Raw genomic sequence first — 25,521 nt, 5'->3', positions numbered from 1 at the left:
AGCCAGCGAGAGAGGGAACACAAGCAGGGGGAGTGGGAGAGGAAGAAGCAGGCTCATAGCGGAGGAGCCTGATGTGGGGCTCGATCCCAGAACGCTGGGATCACGCCCTGAGCCGAAGGCAGACGCTTAACGACTGTGCCACCCAGGCGCCCCGTTGAGGCAGTTTTTAAGGCTGCTTCCCTGACACCGTCCCTCTGGAGGCCCTGTGCCCACCGCCCCGGAGTTTGGGTAGGAACAGCCCCCCGCAAGCAGGCTCCTGGCACCTCCCTTCTGACCCAAGGCTCAGCAGCCCGTTTGAGCACCCACTTCTCAGTTGCACCTGTGCCCTGGGTCGCATTCCAGAGCCCTGACGTGGTTGGTTTGAAGGCTCCTAACTCTGACTTGTGGGAAGCCCCAGCCCTTGCACGTGTCTCTGAGCAAACCCAGCTCCAGGAGGAGAGGGCCCAAAGAACAGGAGGGCACTGGGACGGCTTTCCAGCTTCCGGCCAACCAGTCAGCCTGGTTTGGGGTCCAATGCCCCTGGGTCACAAAGCTCAGGCCTGCAACATCAGGACGCTTGGCTGGTGGGGGGCCAGCAAGACTGGGTATGGGGCATGCGGATTCCAGCGTGGGGGCTGAGGGGGGAGGCACAGCTGCAGAAGGGCCGTCCTGAAGTGGGTGCCGAGAGGGCCATGGGAGTGACAGCTGGTGGAGAGCCAGCTCGGTAGCACCCGTCACCGGTGCCGTTGGGATCTCTGGTCTCTGACCTCTGTCCAGGTACGCCCACATGGGGCCATAAACCCCTGAGGAACCTGGGTGGGGAGGGGCAGGGCCAGTTGTCCGAGTCACTGTCGGCTTGGATCTGGAACTTCGGGTCCCCCCGAGCACCGTCTACGCTGAGAAGGGGACTCCATCATGAGGAGGTAATGCCCAATGCCTGTGAAGCCAGCCCCCCCAGCCCCCGGGGTACCTCCTTCCCAGCTCGGGCTGGTTCCAGGGGAGGCAGTCGGCGGGGAGGAAGGAGTGGCTCTCTGTCCTCAGACCGGTGTTCGGCTGCAGTCCCCGGGCTGCCGGAGCTCTCCCTCCCGAGCTACCTTGACTGTTCCCCACCTGGTGTCTGCGTCTGGGCACCAGCTTTGAGGGCCACCCCTGGGATCCCCATGAGAGAGGGAGCACACCTGTCCCTTGGGGTCCCTTGACCCAGCAGAGAATCACCCCTGGACAGGGGAGGGAGGAGGCACCAGGTCTGTGACTGCCCAAAAGAAGGGCTTGGGTCAAGAAGAGGAGGCTGGAGGCTGGTAGGGGCTAAGAGCAGGGGTGAGATGCTACCCTTAGGGGACATCACCCTGGAGGCAGGGGTGTGCTGGGCCCAGAGTCAGAGGCTATCTCCCTCCTGTGGGGTCCCCTTTCCTCCTTCTCTAAACCAGAGCTCTCCCCTTGCCCTCCTGTTCTGGGGGGTTCTCCTTGGAACCCCAGTGTGAACCAGAGGCCATACCTCCCTTGTAGAGAGGTCGTTGGGTGGCTTGGGGGCCTTGGGAACCCTTGTCTTCCTGGAGAGAGGCCTACAGGGGGCCCACAGCCAGGATGCCCCATGCTCCTCATTGCCACCCCCGCTCCCTGGACCCAGCAGCGTCCTATCCTGTGAGGTGCTTTCCCAGGCTTAGCTGGACAGCGTGGTGGTGGGTGTGGAGTCCAGACACGTCAGCACAGGTCCGCAGTTCAGCCCCTGCCGGCACGTGAGCTGGCCTCTGTCTGGGGGTCAGTGCCCAGGAGAGGCAGGGCAGCTGAACCAGACCAGGCCAGTGCCTCGAGGTCAAGGGCACGCCTCCACCCTTTGGCTCCCATGGCATGCACAGGAACCCTCACTCCAAAGTGCTGAGCCACTTGGGGAAGAAGCAAAGGTCTTTGTGGGACTGGAATCTGTGGTGAGGGGGGGGGCAGCTTGTAGAAAGCCTTGATCTCAGGTCCCTGCTGACCCCCTGGGCTCCCCAGCCCTTCCCAGCCGTGCCCAGACTGCCCCCTAGCCAGCTGCAGAGACAGAAAGAACCCTTCTCCAGAGCATCAGGAAGAGCCCTGTGTGCACACAGATGGTTAAAAGATAAACAGACGCATATTAAAATTTTGAGTTTTTTTGAGCAAAATCAGTTAGAATCGGGCGGCATCCCATCCAGCAGACAGGAAGGCGCTCGAGATGCTGTACGGGGAATTACAGGCAGCGGGGAGCAGGACGAGGAAGTTGCAGCAGCAAAACGCGGTCGGTCATCGCAGGGTGACTTTTCCTTAGGGGATGGACGCGGGGGCCTGTTGGGCAGAGGACCTCCCCAGGGCTGACCGGCGGTTCCTGCCTCACTGCTTTAAGGGTCCATTTCTGGGTTCGGGTCCGTGACCTGGGGCTTGGGGCGAGCGATTCCATTTTGGGCCTGTTGTCTTGTTTTTTAACAAGACACATGCACACCATAGGCACCGTGCACGCACACACACCGTGCAAAAACACAACCACGCACACACACAGCAGGCACCAGTCAGTCTCCCGTCCTCTCCTCTCCTGTCTTGGATGAGGCTTCCAGGACCTTTCCTGCTTGGTCCAGTGGTCACTGGTCCTGTGTGTGAGTTTTTGTGTCTCCTACCTTTGGCCATCACTCCTCAGACTCCCTGCTTGAGGCCCGGTCCTTGGCTCCTCTCCCGTTGGCCATCCTGGCCACCCTAGGGGTCAAGTTGAATGTGTCCGGGAAGAGCACCCCATTCTGCCTGCCTCCTCCCGGGCTGCCTGCCCCGGCACTGGCACCACTGTCCACCCACAGCTCTGAGATGAGCAAGGTGCAGTCCGGCCCTGAGGGAGCCACCGTGCACAGCTTCAAGGGTGCCACGGACACACGGAGCACTGAGATCCTTGCCCCAAGTGCTAGCCTATCAGCACCTAAGCCCAGGATGCTGTGAGCCTTCACCGCTCTGTGCCCAAGGGGGCATGTGTCCGTTTGCAGCTGCCAGCACAGATGCCCAGGGCTGGAGGAAAGGCATGGACCATCCTAGCCACCTGGTGGCCTGTGCGTGCAGCGTAGGGTCTGTCCAGAATGTCGGGTGCTGCAGGGCAGTGGTCCCTGGGAGCAAGTGTGGGCCTGTGGCAGTCCCACCTCTCTGTGCCTGTGTGTCCTTGGTCTGTGAGATGGAGAGAGAGTAAAACGTCCCTGGCCAGGACCCACGCTGCCAGCCACCCTGGGCTGCCCGGACAGGAGTCCTGCCTGGAAGCTGATGGGCAGGAGCAACCCGGCCTGCCTCTCACTCTCCTCTCTGGTCCCCTCAGGCTCCTCCTGGCCACCAGCCTGGTGGCTCTGCTGCTGGCGGAGGCAGGCTCGGCTTCCCTGCCCCAGGTATGTGTGGGCTCCTCCCGGCCCCTGCCCCACCAGCAAGGAATGTGAAGAAAGGGTGCCACACTGGGGTGACTGCAGGTCCCCGTGCAGCGGGTGGCCCTGTGGGCACCGGGAGGGACCCTGAGGATGAAGAGGAGCGGGCCCTCTGTGGGGTCTGGTGGGCAAGGCTCACGAACACACAGGTGGTCCAGGTAGAGGAAGGGGTCCTTGATGACACTCACTTGCACTGTGATTCGAGCAGGTCCTCCCTCTTGTGCATGCTACTCAGGTGCTCTCTGTGCCAACTGGGGTCACGCCGTGTCTCCCCATCCCTCTTCCCCCTACCCTGCCTTGGGTCAAGGCCACTCAGACCTGCACACCTGGGAAAGACCAGGTGGAGGGGAAGGCCCGCCCAGTCCTTCCTGGCAACAGACAGCTGGTCACTCCCCAGGGGCCACGTCTCATTCATTCCCCTGTGCTCACCTTGCTCCACAGAAGGCTGGACTCAGAGGGACTGACCCCCTCTTCCTCAGGCCATCAGCCGGGGAGGGGTGGTGCACACGCAGCCCCAGGGATGGTCCTGTCTCTCCAGGAATCACATGGCTTCGGTCCAGTCCCTGGGTGGGGGGGTGGGGGGTGGGGGTGGAGTCAGCAAGTGTGGCCCAGGGGGCCTTGGAGCCATCTCTCTGCAGGTGTTCTCTGACCTCCCTCTTCCAGGTCCTCATCAAGACCAAAGGCTACAGCGGGTCCCCTGAGCAGGACATGGAGGAGTGAGTGCCCCCAGAAGCTCCTTCTGCATTCCCCTGCTGTTGCCCCTTCTGGGAACCCCCTAAGCTAAGGGCGTTGTGGATGGTGGGGAAGCCCTGCCCACAGCTTCGGAGAGGGGGCAATGCTCCAGACAGCATGAGAGACCACAGGATCTGTCAGCGACCTACCAGAGCTGGGGGGGCGGCGTTGTGGATGGTGGGGAAGCCCTGCCCACAGCTTCGGAGAGGGGGCAATGCTCCAGACAGCATGAGAGACCACAGGATCTGTCAGCGACCTACCAGAGCTGGGGGGGCGGAGCTCCAGGATGATCCCTTAGCTCTCCTAGCAGCCTCCAGGATGGCTACCCCGCACCCCAGGGCCCTGGCCACAGACAGAGGCACTTCTAAGCCATGCCCCCTTCTCTGCACTTGCATGAGGCAACCCCAGCTGGTTTCTCCCCCAGGGCCACGCTGGGCCAGGCTAGAGGACAGAGAGCCACTCTGCAGCCTCCATAGGCCTGGCATCTGGAACAGGAGGGAGCTCCTGCTCGAGTTCCTCCGGGTTTCCACGACCCACGGCTGGGGCAGGATGTTTTCTCAGGGGACACCCTTAGCATACCTCCCAAGGGACACTCCGACCCTCCTGGGCCCTCTGCAGCTCAGGGATGTGGTGGGGATGCCTGGCCTGCGGGTCTGGGTTCCGTGGAGTTGGCCTGGCCATACCTCTTGGGTGGTGGGGGCGGGGGGGGGGCAGTGGTGCTTGTCCCAGGGCCCCTTGTGGGTGATGGAACAGAGCCACCAAGGACTCGGGGGGAGCAATGTCCTGCTAGGTCTCCTGCCCAGGGCCCCTAGGCTGCTCAGAAGGCAGTGGGCAGCCTCACTGGCGGGGCTGGCTGGCTGCCTCCAGGGGCGCAGAGGAACCTGACCCAGCTGTGCTTGCAGGGCCTGGGGCGCCCGAGTGGTGGAAACTCTGAAAAAGGACAACCGGCTCATGGGGCTGCTAGTGGCACCAAAGCTTGCAGCTGACACGTGGGAGAGACGGCAAGGTCAAGGTGGGCACCCCGGGGCGGGGTGGGGTGGGGAACAAGGTCACAGCAGGGGAGCTTCATTGGAGTCGACATCCTCCAGAGGGAAACCACGCCCCCATCCCATGTTCTTGTGTGTAGGCACCAAGGCCCAGGCAGGGACAGAGGACACCCTGGGCCACGCTCCAAGCCCCAGGTGGGACCCTGAGCCCGACCGTGATGACCTGTACCACCCACCGCCCGGCGAGGCCGAGGAGGCCCAGGAGGAGGCAGGGCTCTGGTCTTGGGCACTGTCACCTCCCCAGGGGCTTCAAGGGCCAGAGGAGGATCGAGACCACATCTACCACCCCAGGGAGGACTCCTGGGGGCCCTGACCCCTCCCCAGCTGGGAAAATAAACCTTGCAGAGGTGGAGACATGCGTCTTCAGGAACGGCGACTGTGGCCCTAGCCTGCTCTGTCTGAGGAAGGGAGGCCCGTGTCCTCCTGGCACCACAGACTTGTCCCCACACATCAAGAGCCCCCAAAGCTCCCCCAACCCAGCACCCCTGCTCCCGGGATGATCTGCTCCCCTTAGGCCTCCTCCTTGTGTGTTGGGATGGGGCCAGGGGCACGGTAGAGGTCAGTGGTTGGGACCAGTCAGCTCCCCGCAGATGGGCCCTGAAAAGATGGCAGGAGGCCGTCAGTGGGCGCTCGGTGTGGGGGGGGTGGCGGTGCAGGACTGAGGCCGACTCCCAATCCTCCTCATTCTCTGGGTGCTCGCCCAGCGCGGTCTGAGGGGCCCTGATCCAAGGGCACGGCCTGACCCTGCGGCTGTGGGCCCGACCCTGCAGCTGCGGGCACGGACTCGATTGTTTCACGTACTGAGTGTGTGCTGACTGTACGTGCAACGTAGATGGGGTTTCTGGGTGGTGATCACGGCCCTGCATCAAGAGGGAAGCACTGAGTGCCTCCCAGTCCCCAGCCTGAGAGGCCACCAAGTGGTAGATTCTGATGCATCCGGCTGCTCCGGGGACAGGGGGCTTGTCCAGGGTGTCCTCCCGCCAGTCCCCTCTGAGGACTTGAATGGAGGCCCACGCCCTGAGCTCTGCCTGATGGCTCACGTGCTCACTGCCTGGCATTGTACCACCAAGTGGGGGGGGGCACTGTCATCCCCAAGTTACTGAGGAAGGGACCCCAGACTGGACAGTGACCTGTTCACGGTCCTCCCTAACAGCAGCAGAGTGGGTCCCAGCCTCACCGCTGTGTACCTTGCAGCTGCTCTTGCCCCAGACCCGAGGAGCCACGTGGGTGGGGAGGCCCCAGACTGTATACCGCATGGCGCATGTGAGGGTTAGCAGGCCCGCAGGTCACCCCCGTCAGGTCGAGGATAGCCATCTCGGAACAATTTGGTATGGGCAGTGGGGGCCCAGCGCCCAGCTCAGATCCAAGGTCAGTGGTGGCCACGGCCCTGGGCAGCCCAGGGTGGTTTGTTGCCAAGTCTCTCTCCCGCATCACTGGAGCCAGGTCTCCCCATGGGCATTTCCTCCAACCCAAGGGTACGGCCATGTGGCTGAGAGCACCTGGAGAGGTGGGGCGAGCTAGGGATTTGGGAGTGGGCAGCTGACGTGTGCAAGCCTCATGAGCAGGAGACACTGGCAGAGGCAAGCAGCTCTCAAGTGTAGACGGTATCCAAAGACACTTAACTGCACACTTCAAGGGTGTACAGTTTATTATATGTCAGTTACGTCTCAACAAAGCTGTTTAAAGAAAGGCCTTTGTGCAGCTAGAAGTGGGGTCAGGGGTCTGAGGTTAAGCCCTGGCAGTGACTGACCCCGGGCAGGGTCCCTTCCCCAGGCTGAGCCCCAGATCTCCAGCCCAGTGGGCGGCCTGCCCTCCAGGGTCTCCTTGACGTCCGGGACACCAGCCCTGGTCCCAAGCATGGGAGTCTTCCCCAGGCTCTGAGGGACCCAGAGGTCCAGGACCCTCCGTTCATGCCAGCGTCTGCACCCGCATGTCTAAAGGAGGGCCTGAAGGGGAGGAAGAGGGTTTGGGGAGCCCCTGGAGTCCAGAGCAGTGGTGGCAGGATGCTCCCACCCTGAGCCCCAGCCCAAGCCTGACGCTGGAAGCCATCACAGCCTCCCCCCGACATGCTGCCTTCAGGTGGGCTGGCCCTTTGCCTGCTGGGCAGGGGGCGTCCTCATGTCCTTTACCTCCCCACCCCACCAGCCCACTTCCTAGGACAGCTCAGGCTCCTGTGTGTTCAGCAGGCACCCAATCACTGGAGAGAGGGAACAGACGACCGGCCCCCACCCTCACCAGCACCCAGACCAACCCCGGCCACCTGCCCTCCTGCCTTTGGGGCTGAAGGAACGGCCCTGGTCTTCTCAAGGGTCACCTGAGTGTCTGCAGCCTGGGGGGCTGATGGCAAAACCCCCTCTCCACTCAGGGCCCCCCGAGCAGCTGCTCCACCCACCCCCAGGCCTCTGCAGTGCAGTCATGGGCCCCCAGCCCAGCGCTCTGGGGGGTCTCCTCACATGAGGATCTCTACTTGTGTGAGCTCCTGTCCTGAACCCAGGGACTTCTCAGAGTCAGGCCACCCAAACCTGTAGGGAGGAGGGAGGCCTTCCTTCCCACCTCAGGATGCATGAGTGCGGGGTGGTGGTGGTGGGGGTGCTCTGAGGAGCCAATGGCTTCCCTTGTGTTTGGTGCCAAACAAGTCTTCGTGAGGACGGGGATGTCATTGCAACCTCTGGACTGAACACTGACAAGTCATCACACTTCACATCATTGTCATAAATGGGGTGAATCCCGGTGCCAGTCAGTGGCCCCTCCCCCCACCCTGCAAGGACCAGCCTGGCCCCTGGGGTCCCCAGTTGGGTGCAGTCAAGGCTGAGCAGGGCAGGGCCAGTTTGTCCGTTGTCTGGCTTAGAGATCCACATTCCTCTCTGGGCCCAGGGCTCTTCGCCAGGCCTAGAACAGGGCCTCGGGGGCCAGCACCCCCTTCTTGAGGATGAGGTTTCCATAGAGGGCCGTCTCCCTGCATAAGGAGCTGAGCTGAGAACCAAGCTGGGATCCCTGCTCTGCCGCCCACCCCGTCCACTTCCATCCCACCCAGTAGACAGGTCTAGGGACCGGTCTTCAGGCAAATCCCTTGATAATCCTATTCCCAGGGGGCCTCTAGTCTCAGTGAGGGCAGGGGCTGAGCAGCGGGTAGGGGGAGTGCCCCATATGACCCAGACCCAGCCAGACCCAGCCGATCCTGCCCTGACGAGCAGGGCCCTGCAGGACCCTGTGGACGCGGCCAGAACTCACCCAGTTGCTACAACGGCAAAAGCCTTTTTGGCCCGCTCATAAAACTCAAACCTCTCTATCTTCGCCAGCGTGCTCTGGAAGGCAAAAATGTCATGTTTGAGGGGCCTTCTCAGAAACCCTCAGGGTCCAAGCAGGCGCCAGGGGCATGAGGAGACATGGCCGCCCTGCGCTCGCGTCTCTGGCTCTCCTGGCTGGGGTCCCGAGGGTGCTCAGCCTCTGAGCTGCGAGGACTGGACAGGCAGGGACATGGGGGGCTGTGGTGGCCAGCTGCCTGGGGCCCTTGTGTCCCTTGGGAGTTGGCCTGACGGCTGGAGGGCCCCTGCCCAGGATGGGAGTCCCAGGCAGCCTCTCCTCAGGTGGGTCCTGCCCAAGACGTGCTGGTGGGAGGTCCTGGGGGAACAGATTCATCCCCTTACTATGTGGGGGTTACACACAGCATTAGGCCAGGCCTCTGACCATCAGACAGGGGCCAGGGGAGCCCTACTTGCCCCTGGTTCCACTCACATAGGCTGGGGTGGGTGAGGGACCCCAGGCCACAACAGGGTCCGTGACCTGAGAGGTGGGAGGTTGGGCGCAGGGGCCAGTCACATCCCCAGGGTCACTCTTCTGTGGAGGGTGAGCAAGTGAGCCACAACTGTAGGGTGGACCTGGGGCCCCTGTCTTTTTCTCCTCCCCGGCCTCCCAGGAGGTACAGAGGGTCCCTGAGAGCTCCCTTGGTGGGGGCTGCAGCCTCACCACGCAGCCGGCCTCAAATAGGATGGACTGGTAGCTCCTCCACACTGGAGTCTGAAGGCCCGTCTTCCTATCGCTGGGCACCAGCTCCATGACAGCAGCCTAGGGACAGGGGTCAGCTGTGTGGGCTACCCATCCAGCTGCCCTGGGGACTTCCAGCACCCCCTTCCCCCCCACACTGGGTGACAGTTCAGGGGTCCTCTGAGCAGGGTCAGGGCCCTTTGGGGGCACATGGCTTTGTCCCACCCTTCGAGGTAAGTGGGTCCTCTGAGCTCTGACAAAGAAGAAACCAAGGCCCCGAGCAGGGAGGGGCAGCGTGGTGACAGGCACTCACCGGGGTCTCTACATAGGTGTCCAGCGGCAGCAGCTTCAGCACGGCCTCCAGGAGCTGTGGGATGCCCAGGCCTGAGGGCAGAGTGCCAGCCTCAGATGCAGCCCTCTCCCACCCAGTCCCCAACAGTGCCAGCAGCCTTCTGGGCCTGCCCACGCCCTTTATCCTGGGCCTCACTAAGCCGGCCAGCAAGGATGGCCTTGGGCCTGGGACGGAGCCGGGGCTGCAGGCACCTGCTGCCTGCCTGGTGACATGTATTAGGGTCACACTGGCACCTCCCTGCCATAGCACCTGTGACCATCCTGGCTCTGGGCTCGCCCTGCCCTTCAGTCTGCACCGCACCGGTTATTGGTGGCGACCTCAAACACCCATCCACCAGGAGGCGCACCTGGGCCACTTCCCTGACCCCAGTTCCCCCAGATGACCCCTGGGTTGCCACCTTTATCCTGTGGTGAGGATACTGGGGTCTGGGAAGAGGCTGTTCTTGCCCCAGGCTGCCCCCAAAGCCGCCCACCGGTCTCCAAGGTCCCTGCTCTCCTGTAAAGCTGGTTTCTCATCGTTAAAGGGACTTGTGCTGGTTGTACAAAACGGGGAAATGCAGAGCTGGTGACAAGAAAGAATCGCCTGCTGGTGGGAAAGCCTGCTATCCTGAGTGCATTTTCTTCTGCCTTTTTCTCTGGTTTGACTTGTCTGTGCACCTGACTGCTTGTCTCCACTAACTCGCAGGGCATGTGGGTCACTCCTTATCTTCTAGCATTCAGGCCCGCAGTGTAAACTGAGGCATGGCTGTCTCATCTCCCTCAGCAGAGGCTGGAAGCCAAGGCCACTGGGTCTGGGGCAGCAGCCACTGAACAGGCCTCAGACCACTGGCCCGCTCTGTTCAGAGGGGCTGGTTTACCCCGCATTTCACATCTCTGTGCCTCCGTGGCCTCAATGTTGCAGGGAGAGTTGTGTCCCCTCTCAGACAGTTGCTGAGGGCGGGGAGACAGTCAGGCCCAGTCTGAGCCCACTGCCAGCCCAGGTAGGACAGGACAAGGCAGGACACTGGTGTCCTCACACCTCCCCCACCCCCGTACTCTTGATACTAACTCTGATACTACCATCACCTTGGGGACCTGGCTCCAGGCCCCTCCGGCCCAGCTTCCTGCCCACCCCTGAGGGTCAGAGGGTCTCAGAAACAGGGCACAGGGGCACCTGGAGCCTGTGAGGTCAGGTCACCAGTACTGGGATTTCTGTAGCAGAATAAAAGCTGAACACCTGACCTGGGCTGTGGGGGACAGGGGTGCACCAGTGCTCAGCCAGCCAACAAGGCATTGGGCCTCAGTTTCCCCACTTGCAAGAAGTTACCAAGAGGTGTCTGAGACGGAGCAGGGGGCCCCGGGGTTGAAAAGGGTCTCCGTGGGTCCTGGCACTGGGATTTCCTGGGTCACTGGTGGGTGCTGGGAATAAGTGGGGCTGGGGGCAGAGCGGAGGCACTTGGGGAGCCCAGAGCTGGGACCACTGCCCATCCACCCTAACCCCACTCACCATCTGCGCGGATCTCCTCCGGTCCACCCCTGCATATGGAGGAGGTGGGGAAGTTCACGTCTGCAAAAACTGCACAGCCATCCAACCCGGTCAGACATCCCCTGGTGGGTCCGTGGGTCCGCGCAGCCCACCTTCCCACCGCGTGGGTGGGCACAGACCTCGGGTCACCTGTCCCACACGTTAGAGCACGCCCACTGCCCTCCCCGACCCCTTTCGTCCGAGGTGGGGGCGGGGAGAGCAAGTTTCCAAGCGCAGAAGCTGCCGGGGTACGGGGTACGAGGACGAGGAAGGAGCTTGGACCCCGGGGGGCCGTCTGGGAGGGGGTCTGGAGAATGAGCGGCACACGGGGCCTGAGGCCGGAGCTGGGAACTTGGCCGCCGGGGCCCCCAGAAAGCCGGGCTGGGGGAGGGACCGGACCTGCCGGACACAGCCCCGCCTGGACCAAGGGCCACCGTCCTCGTGACCGCCTGGGGCCGACCAAGGTCTGGGCAGGGGCTTGGGCCACCAACCGGGCCTCAGTTTCCTAACGAATGTGGGGGGTGGGGGTGTCCTATTCGGAAGTGGGACGGAGCGGCCAAATGCCTCCACCGCAGGACCCGGCTCTTCCCGGGCTTGGGGAGCCGTCGCCTCCCGGCTGGGGGCACAGCCCGAGTCCGGACCCCTGCGGGGCCTGGGGTGGCGGGGGGCCCCGCGCGCGTCTCGCCCGGCTTCTGCCCGAGGCCCTGTCCCCGCCCCTCACCGATCTCGTCTCCGTGCCCCATCCGCGCCAGGGCATAGAGCAGCTCAGGGGACAGCAGCGCGGGGACGCCCTTCAGCACCACCATGATCTCCCGGGCTGGAGCGGAGGGGCGTGGCCTCGACGGAAGGGGCGTGGCCTCGGCGGAAGGGGCGGGGCAGGAAGGCGCGCAAGACCCGGCGGTGGGGAGGGTCCCCCGGCGGCGCCCCGAAGGGCTGGCCGCAGGGAGGGCTGCGGCTCGCCGGCGCTGGCCGGGTGCTGGGACCACCAACCCACCATACTGTGCTTTCCTGGTCGGGTGCCCCCACGTCCCTGCTGGCAGATGCCCACCCCTGCAGAGGCGCACCCCGCGGCCTCTGCGTGCCCCGCGCTGTGTCCAGGGCCGGGTCCTGGCTGGATGTGCAGCAGGCTGTCTTCCAAAAATGGTGGCACACCAGCTGCCATCCCGCAGTGCCGTGGGCACACCTCCTCCCTTCCCTTGAACCGGGTGGATCTTCGCGACTTCTTCAACCCAAAGGGTGTGCTGGAAATGGTGCTTCTGCGGGGAGGTCGTAGAAGGCCGTACGGCTTCCTCCTGACCCTCTCCTCAGGACGCTTGTCCAGGCAACCCAGACGCGGTCTTGGCGGGAAGCCTAGGGCACACAGAGAGCCTCCCTGTGGCTATTTTGGCCCTTAGCCCCAGCGAGGCCCAGTTGGTGGGTCTCACCCAGAGTGGGTGGTCGGTCAGGAGGTTCCAGCTGAGGACCTGGACATCGTGGGGTAAAGACAAGCTGACCCATACAGACTGTGAGAAAGAGTAACTGACAGCTGCTGCCTTAAGCTGCTAAATTTAGGAATCATTGGTTATGCGGCTATAGCTGACTGATGCAGGTGGCCAGCATGGATGCCAAGAGCCCTACTGACTGTCCTCGGCTCTCTATGTCCGCTCTCTTCTGATCCATCTCCCACACTCAGGCTGGAGGGCAGACAGCAGTGCAGGTGCCCACACGGGTGCTGGCCTGGTCATAAGCCTGCTTAAAGACCCACCACCAAACCTCATTGCCCACCCTGCAGACGGGATCCTGTTCAGCGCCAGCTCGCCCAGAGCCCACGGCCAGGCTCTCTCCCTCTGGAGCCCATCTTCTACTTCATTCCCAACGGACTCATGGTTGTGTGGTCAGTGCTACTGTCATGGCTCCCAGCCCTGTGGTGACATGAAATGCTGGGAGGCCTGGCCACTCCTCGGAAGGCTTTGACACAAAAGACAAGAAAGCCACAGCAAAAACTTGAAGAAGGTAAAGACGCCTCTGTGTTTCACCACTGGGCCCTGGAAACCCAGCTGCTCAAGGGAGCCACTTGGAAAGCAGCCCGACATCTAGCGGGGCCAGGAACACAGGGCCCTGGGCTGGCCTCACTGGGCAGAGTCGAGTCAGGAGCTGCCCAGGGCATGGGGGATGGGGAGGACAACAGGCCCTGCACCTGGGCCACCCAAGCGGCACAGGTGAGAAGGCAAGATTTCAACTTTAAAAACAAATCAAAATCCCAAACAACATGGGGTCAGAGGTCTATTAACTCAGAGGGGGTAGGAGCCTCTCTGTAGGGTTTGTGGCCCTGGGACAGTCCTTCTCAGGGTAGTCAGCAACACCATCACTCATGGCTAGGCCTGGAGCCAGGTCTCATTCGGCCAGGCCTAGGGGGTGGGCTCCTGTTCCTGCCGAGTTCTGGAGCCCAGATAACCCTGTGAATACAGACCTCCGAGGCACACAGAGACTCCTATGTGCGGATTCAACATTTAACCATTTCTTGGCTTCTGGCTGAGCATGGCTAAGACAAGGGTGTCAAGACAAGTCTTGTATGGGCTCCTCAAAACTGGCTCTGCAGAACTCTGGGGCTCACTGCTCAAATTAGAGAGGCCATTTGCCCAATTCATGTGAAAAATTAAGCCCAACTTTCAGGTTCCCTCCTTTGGATACCTCTGTTTCTTCTAGAATCTAGGATATGTTGTATGTCATCCAGCACAAACCCCCAGTTATGCATTCAGGTTTTTTTTTTTTTTTTAAGATTTTTTTACTTATTTATTTGAGAGAGAGACAGCAAGCATGAGCAGTGGGGGGAGCAGCAGAGGGAGAGGGAGAAGCACTCTCCGCTGCAGGGAGCTGGATGTGGGGCTCGATCCCGGGACCCTGAGATCATGACCAGAGCCGAAGACAGACGCTTCACCACCTGAGCCACCCGGGCGTCCTGCATTCACCTTTAGTCAAGGAGCATTTCCACATCTATCACCGGGAAGAATGCCCAGTGTCTGGCAACCTACCCACAGGGAGAGCCCACACAATGTGACCCAGATCCCCTCGTACCTACTCCTGCGTAAGCACGTGTCACACACATGTCCCAGACCCGGAGGCTTATCTGCAAAGAATGACACAAGAACATGTAATCTAAGGTGTTCAGAGAGCCAAAGCTTTGCAGAAGATCATTTCAATTCTTTCTCAAATGCAGGTGGGTTTCTCCTTAGAGTTCAGCTCAGTTCCTGGCGGGGAGGGTACTCACTCCTGGCCCCACCCCAGCCCAATGATCTCGGCTGTGTTCCAGTCGCTGGACTACCTGCCCGCACCTTCCTGCAGGACAAAGTGGACAGGATGACAAACAGGTGCTCCCAGGGCACCACTGAGCTGGAGGGACAGTGGGCTCTCCAGGGAGGAGGGCTCCGGGGCGCAGCTCCTGGGCAAGCCAGGTACAGGTCTTACTGTGGAGTCCGTGCTCAGGCAGAGCCCTGCCCTGGGTTTATAAGCAGCACCCACCGTTGCCCTGAGAGGTGGGGCCGTCTCCATAGAGCAAGCGTGACGGGGTGAGGGATGGGGGTTGTGTGGCAGCCAGCAGGGCCTCTCCCCCTCACCTGGGCCCATCTGTTAGCCTGCAGCTGCTCTGCTGTACGCACCGGCACCAAGAGCCAGCTGGGACCCCACGATGCCAGCGCCCACCTGGAGAGATGCACATGTCCTGGCTTCACTTCAGAGGGTCTGAGGATGTTCTGAGGCTGGGGCCCCACCCTGGGACAGTAACAGCCCCCTTCACCATGAAGCCCTCCCAAGCAGGAGGATGAAGGTCTCTGATCCACGCTCCAGACTTTTGCTCAATGCCCCGGAGAGATGGAGGGTCTACAGCACTGGTGTAATAGCCCACGAATTCAGTGGCAGATGTTTGGTGGGGCAGAGGTGGCTTCCTGTAACCGGGGTCCCTTGGTCACCCAGTGCCCTGTGAGGTGTGATCCCGGGGACGCAGCTGGCCCACCAGAGTCTGAAGCCAGCAGAGGAAGCTTGCTGTGGAAATTCTGTCTCCCACAGCAAATGGCACGCCGTGTTACAACCCCGAGCACGGTTCTGCTGGGCACCAGGAACCGCTGATGCCTAGGAGACCACGCATTCCGGGGCCTCCCACAGTTCTGATCCCGGTCTGGGCATATGCAAACACCCTAGGGATTCGGACGTAAGCGTCAGTCCTGGAGACTCAGCCAGGCTGGCACTGAGAGGCACCAGAAAGGAGGTCCTGACTGCTGCTGATGGGCGGAGCAGGCAGGTCCCCACGGCGTGCAGCCCTGTTGCACCAGAGGCTCAGTTCTTGAAATCTTACAGATGTGCCCACACCGAAGCACAGGGGTCACGCACAGAATGGTCACTGTGGTGTTATCCACAACAGCTCCGTTAACAAGAAACTGGACGCAGCCGAGACATCCAACACCGTGGGAATAAACAGACGACGTTCCTGTATCATCACGGATTTCAGGGCCATCGAGCGGAACGCTCACAGGAATAATACCGAGCAATGAAAAGAAAGCTCTGTGACCTGCTATGCCTGATGGAGCCTGGAAACGTTAAATTCAGACACGGAAGGAAGGTAGCCAAGCCAGCGTCAGGGCTGAGGGGCACCGAGGGTTAGTGCTTGACAGGGTCAGAGTCCGTCTGGAAGGACAAAGCAGCGCGGAGATGGATGGTGGGGATGGCTGCGAAGTCTCACTACGCTCAGTGCCGCCGAGCTGATTTAAAAATGGTCAAGATGGTGAGCTTTATGTTTCACACTTTACCACAATTGAGGGATGGTGGTCAAACAGAAGAGGGTGCCCCTGTGGGACCGGAGCAGAAGGTGACGGGTCAGCACACTGTGGACAAGTGTGGACGCACAATTCCATTTTTGTAAGAAAACAGCTATAGCCGTGTGTGTCTGCACATGCGCAGAATTATCTAGAAAGCTACATACCTGTTAACAGTGGTTACCCTGGGGGGGTGCCAGGGGACTGACTTTATGGGCTTCTGTTCTGTTCGACCGTGGTCACGCACAATGACAAAAGAGAAGTCTGAAGAGTGATGTGGTGTTTGCTTCCAGAGAAGAGAGGCACACTGGGGTTCACATGCCGCGTAGTCAGTAGCGCCTGCCCTCTGAGCGGTCACGTTCACTGGCTGTGGAACTGCACAGCGACCAGGCGGGGCACGCGCATCCATGTGAATGTGGCTCGCTATACACAGTGAGTGTTTGGCATAGAAGAATCTCTCAGTTCCTGAAATCAAGCAAAAACTTACACACGCCACCAACGGCTCACGAGCAGAATTTTTAAAGGTTTTTATTGATTCAAGAGTGAGCGAGCGAGTGCATGTGTACAAGTGGGAGAGGGGCAGAGAGAGAGAACCTGAAGCAGACTCTGTGCCAAGCACAGAGCCCAACGTGGGGCTCGATCCCACGACCCTGAGATCACGACCTGAGCCGAGAGTCAGTCACTTAACTGACTGAGCCACTCAGGCTCCCCTCAATACTTTTTTTTTAATATTTTATTTATTTATTTGACAGAGAGAGAGACAGCCAGCGAGAGAGGGAACACAGGCTGGGGGAGTGGGAGAGAAAGAAGCAGGCTCCCAGCGGAGGAGCCTGACGTGGGGCTCGATCCCATAACACCGGGACCACGCCCTGAGCCGAAGGCAGACGCCTAACCGCTGTGCTACCCAGGCGCCCCTCCCCTCATACTTTTTGATTAAGAAGAATCGTGTGAACACACTCGATACGGATTCTCATGGCTGCTGGGTGAAGACCGCCTGCCACCCAGGAGAGTGACAGCCCCCAGCACCAGGGATAAACTGCGTGTCACCTACACGGCCCTTTACAAGAGCAGCACTTATCTACCTCTAAGACGGTCAGACTCTAATTTGTCTGTAAGTAGAGGGTTCGAGGCAGAAGTAGAGGCGCTCACTGGTCTTTGAAGCTGGCCTTTCTCTTTTCCACAAACGCGGTCATCCCTTCTCTCCGATCTTCCTGGTGGGAAAGGGAACACAGGCAGAGATGGACGGGGCTCTGCAGAGCGCAGGGCTCTGCCTGAGTTTGCTCACAGTCTGGCAGGTTCCTCTGAAACTCGGATCTCCAGCGTGGGGAGCACAGGAAGGGTCCTGCATCAGGACTACCCGGAAACCTGGGAATAGCCTGGACTCCCTGACCACCTAGGGCTGGCCTGGAAATGGCATTTTTATATGCCCCTCCCAGCCCCCAGGTGTGATCATTCAGGAACCACTCATTTGTGTCAAAGTCTCACCCACAGAGAACCTCAGCTGTGCCTGTTTGGGTCATGCCCTAATTCATCACCTGGGTGTGTGCCATGTACACGCGCACACCTTTACTTCTGCAAGAGCCGAAGTCACATCTAATGTCTCATGAAACACCTACACCAGACTTTCTGATACTAAGACATGGGTTTTAATGACTTACAAGAAGGCCTCCCTTTCAGCGACTGTCAAACCCTAGAAAACACTGATCTGAAGCGTCAGATAGCGGTATGAGAATACACACAGACTCCGTTCCAAGTAACTGGAATGATGTAGAAAATTATAGGCAGACGGAGTGCATTTCAATACAGGAGCTTGCTGTCTAAGGGTGCAACTCATCAGACCTTTTGTAACAGGAAGTCACCCTTCATTCTTGTGAACTTTTACACACTGTGCTCACTTGCAAAGATCATGCGTGTGGACAGAACACATGTGATCAGCTACAGGGAAAGCACACAGTCTGACCAAACAGAAACGGTGTTTGATGAAAAAGCCTACAAGGAGATTCCCAGTGATTTCTATGGCTGGACCACGTGTGTCTCCACTGAATGTTTACTCACGGTAGCAAAAGTTGAATAGAAGAGCTTCTTCTCCAGCTTGTTTCCCTCTGTTAATGTCATTTCAAAAGCTGAAAGAGAGAACCCCGAAGTTACGAACTCAGGTGTTAGAGGCGGGAACATGCAACCTTTTTTATGGGGCTAGGAAACATTCCCCACTGACCCACATCCGCCTTAATTTCATGGTGATTTAGACCGTAGCCTGGGAAGCACCCCCTCCCCAAATGCCCTGCCCTAGCGAGACTCCAGCAGAGCAACCCACTCGGAGCTTCATCCCGTGGCCCCAAGAAGAGAGGCCCGAGGAACGGAACCAAGGGAGCAATGGCTAACTCTGTCCAATCACAAGAGCATTTGAGAGGCTGCAGAATTACATGTTTTATTATTTTTTAGAAGATTTTATTTTGAGAGAGAGAACACGCATGTGCATGAGCATGGGGAGAGCAGAGACGCAGGAGAGAGAGTCACAAGTTAAGTGCAGAACTGGACAGGGGGCTCAATATCGCAACCCTGAGATCATCGCCCGAGCCAAAACCAAGAGTCAGATGCTCAACGGACTGAGCCCTCCAGAATTAAGTATGCCTTAAAAAGCTTAAAAATGAAGGAGGAAAAAGGAATATGCCAGGACAGAGTCCCAGGTGGTAAGAATACCACTGCTCTGGGCCGTCCTTCCAGCGAAGGTGAAGTGTCTTCCTTGGTGAGCACCTGGGGTGACGGCAGGTGCCTCCAACTGTGGCCTCACCGGCCCTCTGCAAGAACAGCAGTGTCCACCTCTTAAGCGAGTGCTACCTACTCATCTTTGTGGATGCGTCACAAACATCAGCTTAGCCGACCAAGGCCGCAGCAGCCCGGGGGACGTGACTGCCTCCCTGCAGAAGGGCACAAGACCTGGAGCGGCTCAGCAACTACCCCGGGGCTCATGGCCTCCTCAACAGGCAGCCCGGCCCCGGGCAGTATTACCCCAGTGCTGAGCACAACCTGCTACATTAAGACCCCAGAAATTCTCAGGAGGGCTCAGAGCTGCTCTGTTGGTAGAGAGAGGACGGAGAGCGCAGAGCAATAAGGAGCAGCATGAACTCTGTCCCTGGTTCACACTGGTGTCCCGTGAGCCCACACGGCCACCAGGCTGCAAGCACAACTGCTGGCTGAGGAGAGGGGCATCTTCCACCAGGATCCAGGAGGTGAGCCGGCTTTACCAGGAGCCAGACTGGCTTTTCTTAAGGGACTGACTTGCCCTACCCAGCCATTTCCCTGCACCCTAGCGCCTGTCACTCTCTGTCCCTCAGGCTGGGCCCTTTCTTGGGTCCTGATACCAAGGACAACTCAGAACATTTCAGGAGAATCTGGGAGCCAGCAACCAAAGACTGGAACTCTAAAAAGAGCCAGAATCCCAATGTTAAGAATCCTCCCAACTTCTGTCCAGGGTGGGTTAAGATGCATCATTTAGAACCATAGCTCCTGACTGCTCCTGTGTCACCAGCCCTCAGAATCTCTCCTCCTGGCAGACCCGTACCTGCATTCACGGACTCTTTGGCCATTGCTGCTACGATTTTAGAATTGCTGGCAATTTTCTCTGCACACTGGATGGCTTCTTCGACCAGTCTCTCCACAGGAAAAATTTTGCTTACGAGACCTAAACAAAACAGGTAAATGACAAGTGCAAACAGCACTGGCTATGCCTCTCTGAGTCACGATGCCGCCCCTAGAGCTGGGGTCTTCTGGGGCCAACAAGGGGCTGCAGGGATGCAGGTGGGGCCTGCGTCCCTGAGGTGGGGCCATGAGGCTCTTTCAGACACACCAACAGGGAGGAAGAGCAGATCACCTGGGGCGGGGAAAGGGTGTGCCCACGAGGGTCTCGGAGATACCCCACTGCTGACTTAGGGCTTGGCATTTGTCCCCTGGGTTCTCAGGACACCCAAAATCACTGTGCTGATCACCCACGGGCACACCCGGATGCAGCCCCCTTCCCCCAACTCCACTCAGCTCCCCATGAGGGTGGCTCCATAGGGCAGCCCTGGCCCACACCTGCTTGCTTGGCATCCTGGGCAGAGATCCGGTCACCAGTGAGAACCATCTCCATGGCCAGTGACTTTCCAACAGCACGGGTCAGTCTCTGGGTGCCCCCTGCACCTGCAGGGGCAGAGGGCTACTGGTCATAGTTGGCTCGTGGCCGGTGCAAGCCCAGAGGGCATGGACACACTTCCAGCAAGTTCCGAGGGATGAAGATGGGCCCCTTGGGTGGGGCAGGTGGGTAGAAAGGAGGCAACCCAAGAAACAGCAGGGGAGGCTCCTTTCCACACTCAGGCCCCACGCCTGGCACATTGTGTACCCTGCGGCTTAGACCCTGGCCCAGCCCAACCTGGAGGGCAGCTGGGGTGTCCTCCAATTGTGGCCTGCCCCCCTCAGGGCTTGAAGCGAGAGCAATGGCTCTCTCCCTGGCCGCTCTGAGTGTGGCCTTCCGTCCCAGTGCCGGCCTGCACGCGCCCTGCTCACCCTCCCGCTCACTGACGCTCTGCAGCAGGAACAAGAGTGGTCTGCCCCATCGTCCGCTCCACAGTGAACCCCAGGCTGCCAGGGTGAGCCAAGGGGGCCACCTGACGGAGACACCCACAATCCAACAGACTCAGGCACTGCCTCAATGAAGCAGAGGCCTTGGGCCCTGGGATGGGAAGAGCAAAACGGACAGCGGAACACATATAGGGCTTTGCTCACTCTCAGCTGACACCAGGCACCCTCTTCTGACTGACAGCTGCTCAGCAGATGCCCTGGGCTCCTGGCTCTACATATAGGGTCTCTACCCTGTGAAGCCATAAGCCTGGAGCTCTCATCAGGTGGCCCCCTCGGGGCACAGAGCAATCACTGTTTGCCCATGGCTCCAGTTACCCTCCTTGTGGGGGATCTGATTCCCTGCTCTGCTGAACTTAGGGTCACAAGCAGGAATCACTGCAGTTATAATGCAACATGTGGCCAGCCTTTCCTAACAGCATCTGACAAAGGATCCGGCAGTCATCAGAGCAGCCTGCATAGACCCGAGGCCCCCAGAGCCACTCTCTGAGTGCCGCTGTGTCCCCTGGGGCTTAGTGTGCTGGTCAGCAGAGGGAGCAATGGGCATAGCCAGGCGGCCGCCAGCCAGTGCTCATACCACAGCCAGGGTCCCTTGTCAGACGCAAGCTGCATACTTTTGTCTATTACTGGAAAAGCCCATGAGGTCCTGAGACATGGGCAGATTCTGGAGAATTACCTGGAGAGTTTACGCTAGAGATGTCATCACTCTTTACCTGGGATGGTTCCTAGTAGGATTTCCGGCTGTGCAAACTGGGCTTTTTCTCCAGCATAAATAATGTCACACATCATAGCGAGTTCGCAGCCACCACCAAGCTGCAAAACACGAGGCGCCACCAGGGGACCCAGTCAGAAATTCACTCCATTTGCTTATTTAAATTTCCCATCAAAATGAACACGGCCCAGGGTAGCAAAGACTAATAGAGATGCAAAGTTAGTTAAGTGTTTCCACAAGTTAGTTACAATTGGCTGATAATGGCGACCGCCCTCTGTGAAGGACCCTACAGCAAACTCTTTCATCAGCTTTGGGGGCTCGACAGCCGCCACAGAGAGTTCGTGAACCAGCAGGCTCGACTGTGGTCCAGTGAACCTGAATGGCTGACCTCACCTTACCCACGGGGAGATTCGCTAAATGATCACAAGCTGAGCTGCCCTCACCACATCGCTACGATCGGCCCCAGTGCCTCTGAGTGTCTATGTGCACAGAGCTCTCGAGGGTGGCAGAAGAGGTCAGCCTGCAGGTGCGGAGCAGGCTGGAGCCACTGAAACCATACAGAAAAACCAACGTGTGGCCTACAGCCTAGCAGAGGGGAGCTGTTCCCAGGAGTCACAGGGGCCGCGGGGAGGGCTGAGAACGGGAAAGCCAGCAGCGGAACACCCGCTAACGAAAGCTGCTGCTAGAGCGCCTCCTCTCTGCACGTCCTGGATCTGTGGTGTCACTCGGCAGGAACGGTGTCAGCCTCTTCAAAATAAAAATAAGTTATCTGATGCCTCCCAGCGCGCTGAGAGGAGACTTGGCCTGACACTCACAGCATAGCCATTGACAGCAGCTATGATCGGCTTCTTGACGTGGGTAAGTCGGTCCCAGTGGCTCAAGAACTTCCTGGAGTAACAGTCCTGGAATGTTTGGTTCTGCATCTCCTTGATATCGGCTCCAGCTGGGGGTGGAAACGAGTCCCAGTTACTAAAGAGCAGAGGCCGCACTATTGCTGCACCCCCAAACCAGCAGGGAGCTACGAGTGTGCACCGTGTGTAGGCAATGCGGGCTGCTGGGAATGGCCGACACAGGGCCCCACGGGCCACCTGGACAGAGCCGGGCAGCAGGGATAGCGGTGATGCAGTGTGTGTTGATGGAGGCGAATGCGGAGGGACTGCGGGACAGGAAACAGATGCAAGCTGGACTCGGAAGGCTGGGCTTATTCATCAGTCACTTAAGCCCTTGACAAACACACGGAACCTGATTGTCAAGGACCCAAATCACTTTGAATAATCTTATTTTGCTGGCAGAGCATGCATGAACGTTAAACAGGCAGAGTGACTCTTGTGTCTGTTTACACTATGTTTAAGTAAACCCCCAGTTATCCTAACTTTTCTAATGCTCCCACGCAGGTGTAAGTCTGTTCACAGTGCCACATGCTACAGTCAGACCGCCCCCTGCACACCTGGGCAACTGCCGCCACGCTGCCCACACACCTGCAAACGCCTTCTCCCCACCCGTGACGACGATGGCTCCCACAGCTGGATCCTCCTCGAAGGCCTCCAGGGCCTGGTTGAGCTCTATGATCAGGCCATCACAGAGTGCGTTGAGTGCTTTGGGGCGATTCAGCTGGATGAAGCCCACATTGCTGTTCTTCCCCTTCTTTTCTGCAATGATGTACTGAAAGCCAGCACCTGGGGGACGAAGGGGTTTCCATTCGTGTAGTCATCAGACCTGTCAGTGGACAGTGTTTCTGACATGTCCGCTGTCCAGTCCTCGGGCAGGAGCACACAGCTCTCGGCCTCACGGTGGACTTTGCACCACTTTCTACCTTCACAGAAGTTTGAACCTGTCCCAGAACGTGCACTACAGACACCCTGTGATTCAGCAGAAGCACGGGATGGGGAAATAGGCTCCTTCCACAAACAGCAGCTGGGTGAGGGAACAAACGGGGTGTGCACAGAACACAGTGGGAGGCACACACTGGGGAAAGGTGACCGCCATGGGCCGGAGGGGCAGGCTGCTGACTCGGTGGGGGGGGGGTCAGTATGGCCTTGAGAGGAAGAAAGGTAACCTCAGAAGCCACAGGTCTGTGTGTCTGCGAGCACCCACCCGGCGGGTCTGGTGAAATGCTTAGCAGCAGCATGTCTGCAGCCCAGGAAACGATTGCTGATTGCAGGTCAGGACCCGCAGAAGGGGGTCATCAAAGGGAACTTAGGGTAAAATCAACACGCCCTGGTAGCTGGGCAGGTAAGTGGCTACCCAGGTGAGGGAGGCGGATGCAGCTCAGCGACAGGGCCAAGAGTTCCTCAAGAGCACTGCAGGAGGACCTGAGGGTTGAGTGGAGGACAGGCCCAGCCGGCTGCGGAGGCAGAGTCTGAAAAACGGACTTGGGCAAAGCAGTGGACGCGGGCAGGTCTGCGCAGGAGGCACTGCTGGACAGAACACGGGGTCTCCACCAACTCCACAGGCCCCAACGGCACATTCTCGGAAAGTCCCGAAAACCCTGCAGAATCCCGCCACCACCAACCAAACTGAAATGGCCCGAGATCTTAGCACTTACTCCTGAGTCCCCCCGAACTGAGCGGCCACTAGTAACCCCAGAAGTCAGCAAATGAGGCAGCAGGTGCTGGGAGGAGTGCCCAGCCGGCCAGCAGACGGGCAGGGCCGGGGCCCCGGGTGCACAGGGAGGAGTGGGAGGGCTGATGGGGTCAGGCCCCGGAGTGAGGTCCGGGCTCAGGCTGGTGGAGGGCGTGAGGTCCGGGGTGAGGCCGGGGGGGTGGTTCCAGGGGCGGCCAGAGGTCCGGGGGTCCCGGGTGCGGCCGTGATGCCGGACCCCCAAGCGCCCTCAGTCCCGCACTCACCGGAGGCGAAGGGGCGCAAGGTCGCGCAGCCGGGCCGGGGGCGCAGCGGGCCGCGGAGGCGGGACAGCATGGCGCGTAGGGCAGCCATGGCGCTGTGGGGACGGCTCGTCCTGCCCCGGGATTCGCCCCCGACCGCACCAGTCAGGGCTCAGCCCGCCTCCGGGCCGGCGTCGCGCGACGGCGCAGGCATCGCGAGACCAGCGGGGCGGAAGGGGGCGTGGCGAGGCGGAGGGCGGGGCCGAGGGTCCGGGGGCGGAGGGCGGCTTGTGGGCCTCGGCGGGCTGAGGAGCGGGAGCGGGGTTCGGAGGGTCGGCCTTGTGCGGTGCCCTCAGCCCCGCGCCGGCCGTTGGCGACCCCGAGCCCTGGGGCCCTTACCTTCCCCGGAGACCCCCGGGCCTGCTGGCGCCTCTTGACCTTTGGCCTTCGGCCCTTACCCCCCACGTCCCGGGCTCGTCCCCCCCACTTCCGGGACGAAGGTCCCGGAGGCCGGGCTCTGGGCTGGACGCGGGGTCGCGGCTTGCGGAATCCAGCGGAATCCGCTCGGGGTCGTGTGGGGCGCCCCGCCCCCGCGGAGTCAGCGGAAACCGGGTTTGCGGGGTGCAAACGAGTCCCTGGCAGAAAGAAGCGCGCAGACGCGGAAAAGACAGTGGCAGCAAGGGGCGTGTGGGCGGCTCAGTCGGTGAAGCGTCTGCCTTGGCTTGGGGCTGGGATCGAGTCCCGCGTGCGGCTCCTTGCTCAGCGGGAGCCTGCTTGTGCGTGCTCGCTCACTCTGTCAAATAAATAAAAAGTTTAAAAAAAAAAAAAAAAGACAGCGGCAGCAAGACCCCTACCTTTAGGACCATTAAGCACTGGGAATCCCTGAGATTTATGTATTCATAGGTCTAGACTCGGCATGCATGAAGCACCAGACTGGTTCTTTACATTGGCAACTAGAGAGCTATTGAACACTAGATTACCTACAGTTTTACTAGAGTAAGATTAAATTTTAACAATGCCATTATTTGTATTTAAATTATTTTGGTTATAACATGTAGGTGTTCAGCCATGTATTACCAGGCCTCCGTTTGAATTCTTGTTCAGGTCCTGCAAATAGTGGAGACAAAAGACAGATCATCTACGAATGAAAAGTAAAACTGACGTTTTCAAATAATAAAATTCAAAGCAGAATCGAATACTCAGCAAAGTTTATTTCAAGGCTGAGGGTTGAATAAAGACATTCTCATGCAAACAAACAGGTTACCAACCCTGTTTAAAGGAGACTATGTCAGGTGGGTTACACCACTGTGACAGGCACACACAATGAGATGGTTCCAGCATAAAAGACGTTTTCTAAGCCCCAGGGCTGGTGTCCAGGAGAATAGCTGTTGTCTTCCATAAAGTTAGGGACAAAAGAACAAGTGGCAAAACAAATGTATTTGTATTAACCTTCAAAATAAAAGTCACTTATTTTACCAGCAAAAATGGGTTTATTTGGGAATAGCAGAGAATTGCAATTAGGAACATGCAAGCTATAGAAAAACCATGGGCCAGTCCAACAAAGGAGAGGAACTTTATCTTATGGAGAAGGA

General features: G+C 59.4%; 3 protein-coding genes across 12 annotated transcripts; 1 reads left to right on the top strand and 2 right to left on the bottom strand.

The window, feature by feature from the left end:
- The first annotated feature begins 686 nt into the window (after nucleotides 1-686).
- On the top strand, nucleotides 687-5,532 carry PRAP1 (proline rich acidic protein 1). Of its 2 annotated transcripts, none has more exons than XM_087862523.1 (5): nucleotides 687-902; nucleotides 3,281-3,347; nucleotides 4,044-4,096; nucleotides 5,015-5,118; nucleotides 5,239-5,532. In XM_087862523.1, the coding sequence occupies exons 1-5, from the start codon at nucleotides 895-897 to the stop codon at nucleotides 5,469-5,471; spliced, it is 465 nt and encodes a 154-aa protein (XP_087718649.1). In that variant the 5' UTR covers nucleotides 687-894; the 3' UTR covers nucleotides 5,472-5,532. The 2 variants fall into 2 exon arrangements, with proteins under 2 accessions (XP_087718649.1, XP_087718648.1); XM_087862522.1 differs by having other exon boundaries at nucleotides 700-902; nucleotides 5,015-5,124.
- Nucleotides 2,093-11,843, bottom strand: FUOM (fucose mutarotase). 9 transcript variants are annotated; one of them, XM_087862520.1, is made up of 7 exons: nucleotides 11,719-11,843; nucleotides 10,980-11,048; nucleotides 9,456-9,526; nucleotides 9,125-9,223; nucleotides 3,810-3,943; nucleotides 2,607-2,682; nucleotides 2,236-2,372 (listed from the first exon to the last, which is right to left on the bottom strand). In XM_087862520.1, exons 1-6 carry the CDS (start codon nucleotides 11,801-11,803, stop codon nucleotides 2,616-2,618), a joined length of 525 nt encoding a protein of 174 aa, XP_087718646.1. In that variant the 5' UTR covers nucleotides 11,804-11,843; the 3' UTR covers nucleotides 2,236-2,372; nucleotides 2,607-2,615. The 9 variants fall into 9 exon arrangements, 7 of the variants coding, with proteins under 7 accessions (XP_087718643.1, XP_087718644.1, XP_087718646.1 ...); XR_006781791.2 differs by lacking the exon at nucleotides 2,607-2,682 and adding an exon at nucleotides 8,390-8,463 and having other exon boundaries at nucleotides 2,237-2,372; XR_006781792.1 differs by lacking the exon at nucleotides 2,236-2,372 and adding an exon at nucleotides 8,390-8,463.
- Nucleotides 11,844-16,284: 4,441 nt separating this feature from the next.
- ECHS1 (enoyl-CoA hydratase, short chain 1) lies at nucleotides 16,285-24,108 on the bottom strand. The gene is made up of 8 exons (XM_045809369.2): nucleotides 23,954-24,108; nucleotides 22,586-22,783; nucleotides 21,923-22,050; nucleotides 21,109-21,208; nucleotides 19,856-19,960; nucleotides 19,344-19,463; nucleotides 17,837-17,904; nucleotides 16,285-16,992 (listed from the first exon to the last, which is right to left on the bottom strand). Exons 1-8 carry the CDS (start codon nucleotides 24,039-24,041, stop codon nucleotides 16,927-16,929), a joined length of 873 nt encoding a protein of 290 aa, XP_045665325.1. The 5' UTR covers nucleotides 24,042-24,108; the 3' UTR covers nucleotides 16,285-16,926.
- Between the last annotated feature and the right edge of the window lie 1,413 nt (nucleotides 24,109-25,521).

The sequence above is a fragment of the Ursus americanus genome, chromosome 6, assembly GCF_024610735.1.
Source record: "Ursus americanus isolate L20-20 chromosome 6, mUrsAme1.1.p, whole genome shotgun sequence".
In the NCBI taxonomy this organism is placed as follows: Eukaryota; Metazoa; Chordata; class Mammalia; order Carnivora; family Ursidae; genus Ursus; species Ursus americanus.
Note: the sequence above shows the minus strand (reverse complement) of the source record. Positions and strands in the feature narration are given on the sequence as shown.

What these genes read in the sequence shown, in the direction of transcription:
- PRAP1 (XM_087862522.1), top strand. An exon ending in CCTGAGCAGGACATGGAGGA is followed by an intron (nt 4,097 to 5,014) that starts GTGAGTGCCCCC and finishes CTGTGCTTGCAG; the next exon opens with GGCCTGGGGCGCCCGAGTGG. An exon ending in GGAGAGACGGCAAGGTCAAG is followed by an intron (nt 5,125 to 5,238) that starts GTGGGCACCCCG and finishes TCTTGTGTGTAG; the next exon opens with GCACCAAGGCCCAGGCAGGG.
- FUOM (XM_087862517.1), bottom strand. Translation starts at nt 11,803, where the DNA reads ATGGTGGTGCTGAAGGGCGTCCCCGCGCTGCTGTCCCCTGAGCTGCTC. An exon ending in GGGGCACGGAGACGAGATCG is followed by an intron (nt 11,049 to 11,718) that starts GTGAGGGGCGGG and finishes ATGGCTGTGCAG; the next exon opens with TTTTTGCAGACGTGAACTTC. An exon ending in CCAGCCTTCTGTGGAGCAAG is followed by an intron (nt 2,373 to 3,809) that starts GTGAGCACAGGG and finishes GCTCGCCCCAAG; the next exon opens with CCCCAGGTCACGGACCCGAA.
- ECHS1 (XM_045809369.2), bottom strand. Translation starts at nt 24,041, where the DNA reads ATGGCTGCCCTACGCGCCATGCTGTCCCGCCTCCGCGGCCCGCTGCGC. An exon ending in CTGCTGTCAATGGCTATGCT is followed by an intron (nt 21,209 to 21,922) that starts GTGAGTGTCAGG and finishes CGTGTTTTGCAG; the next exon opens with CTTGGTGGTGGCTGCGAACT. An exon ending in TCTATTCAACTTTTGCTACC is followed by an intron (nt 16,993 to 17,836) that starts GTGAGTAAACAT and finishes CTTTCCCACCAG; the next exon opens with GAAGATCGGAGAGAAGGGAT.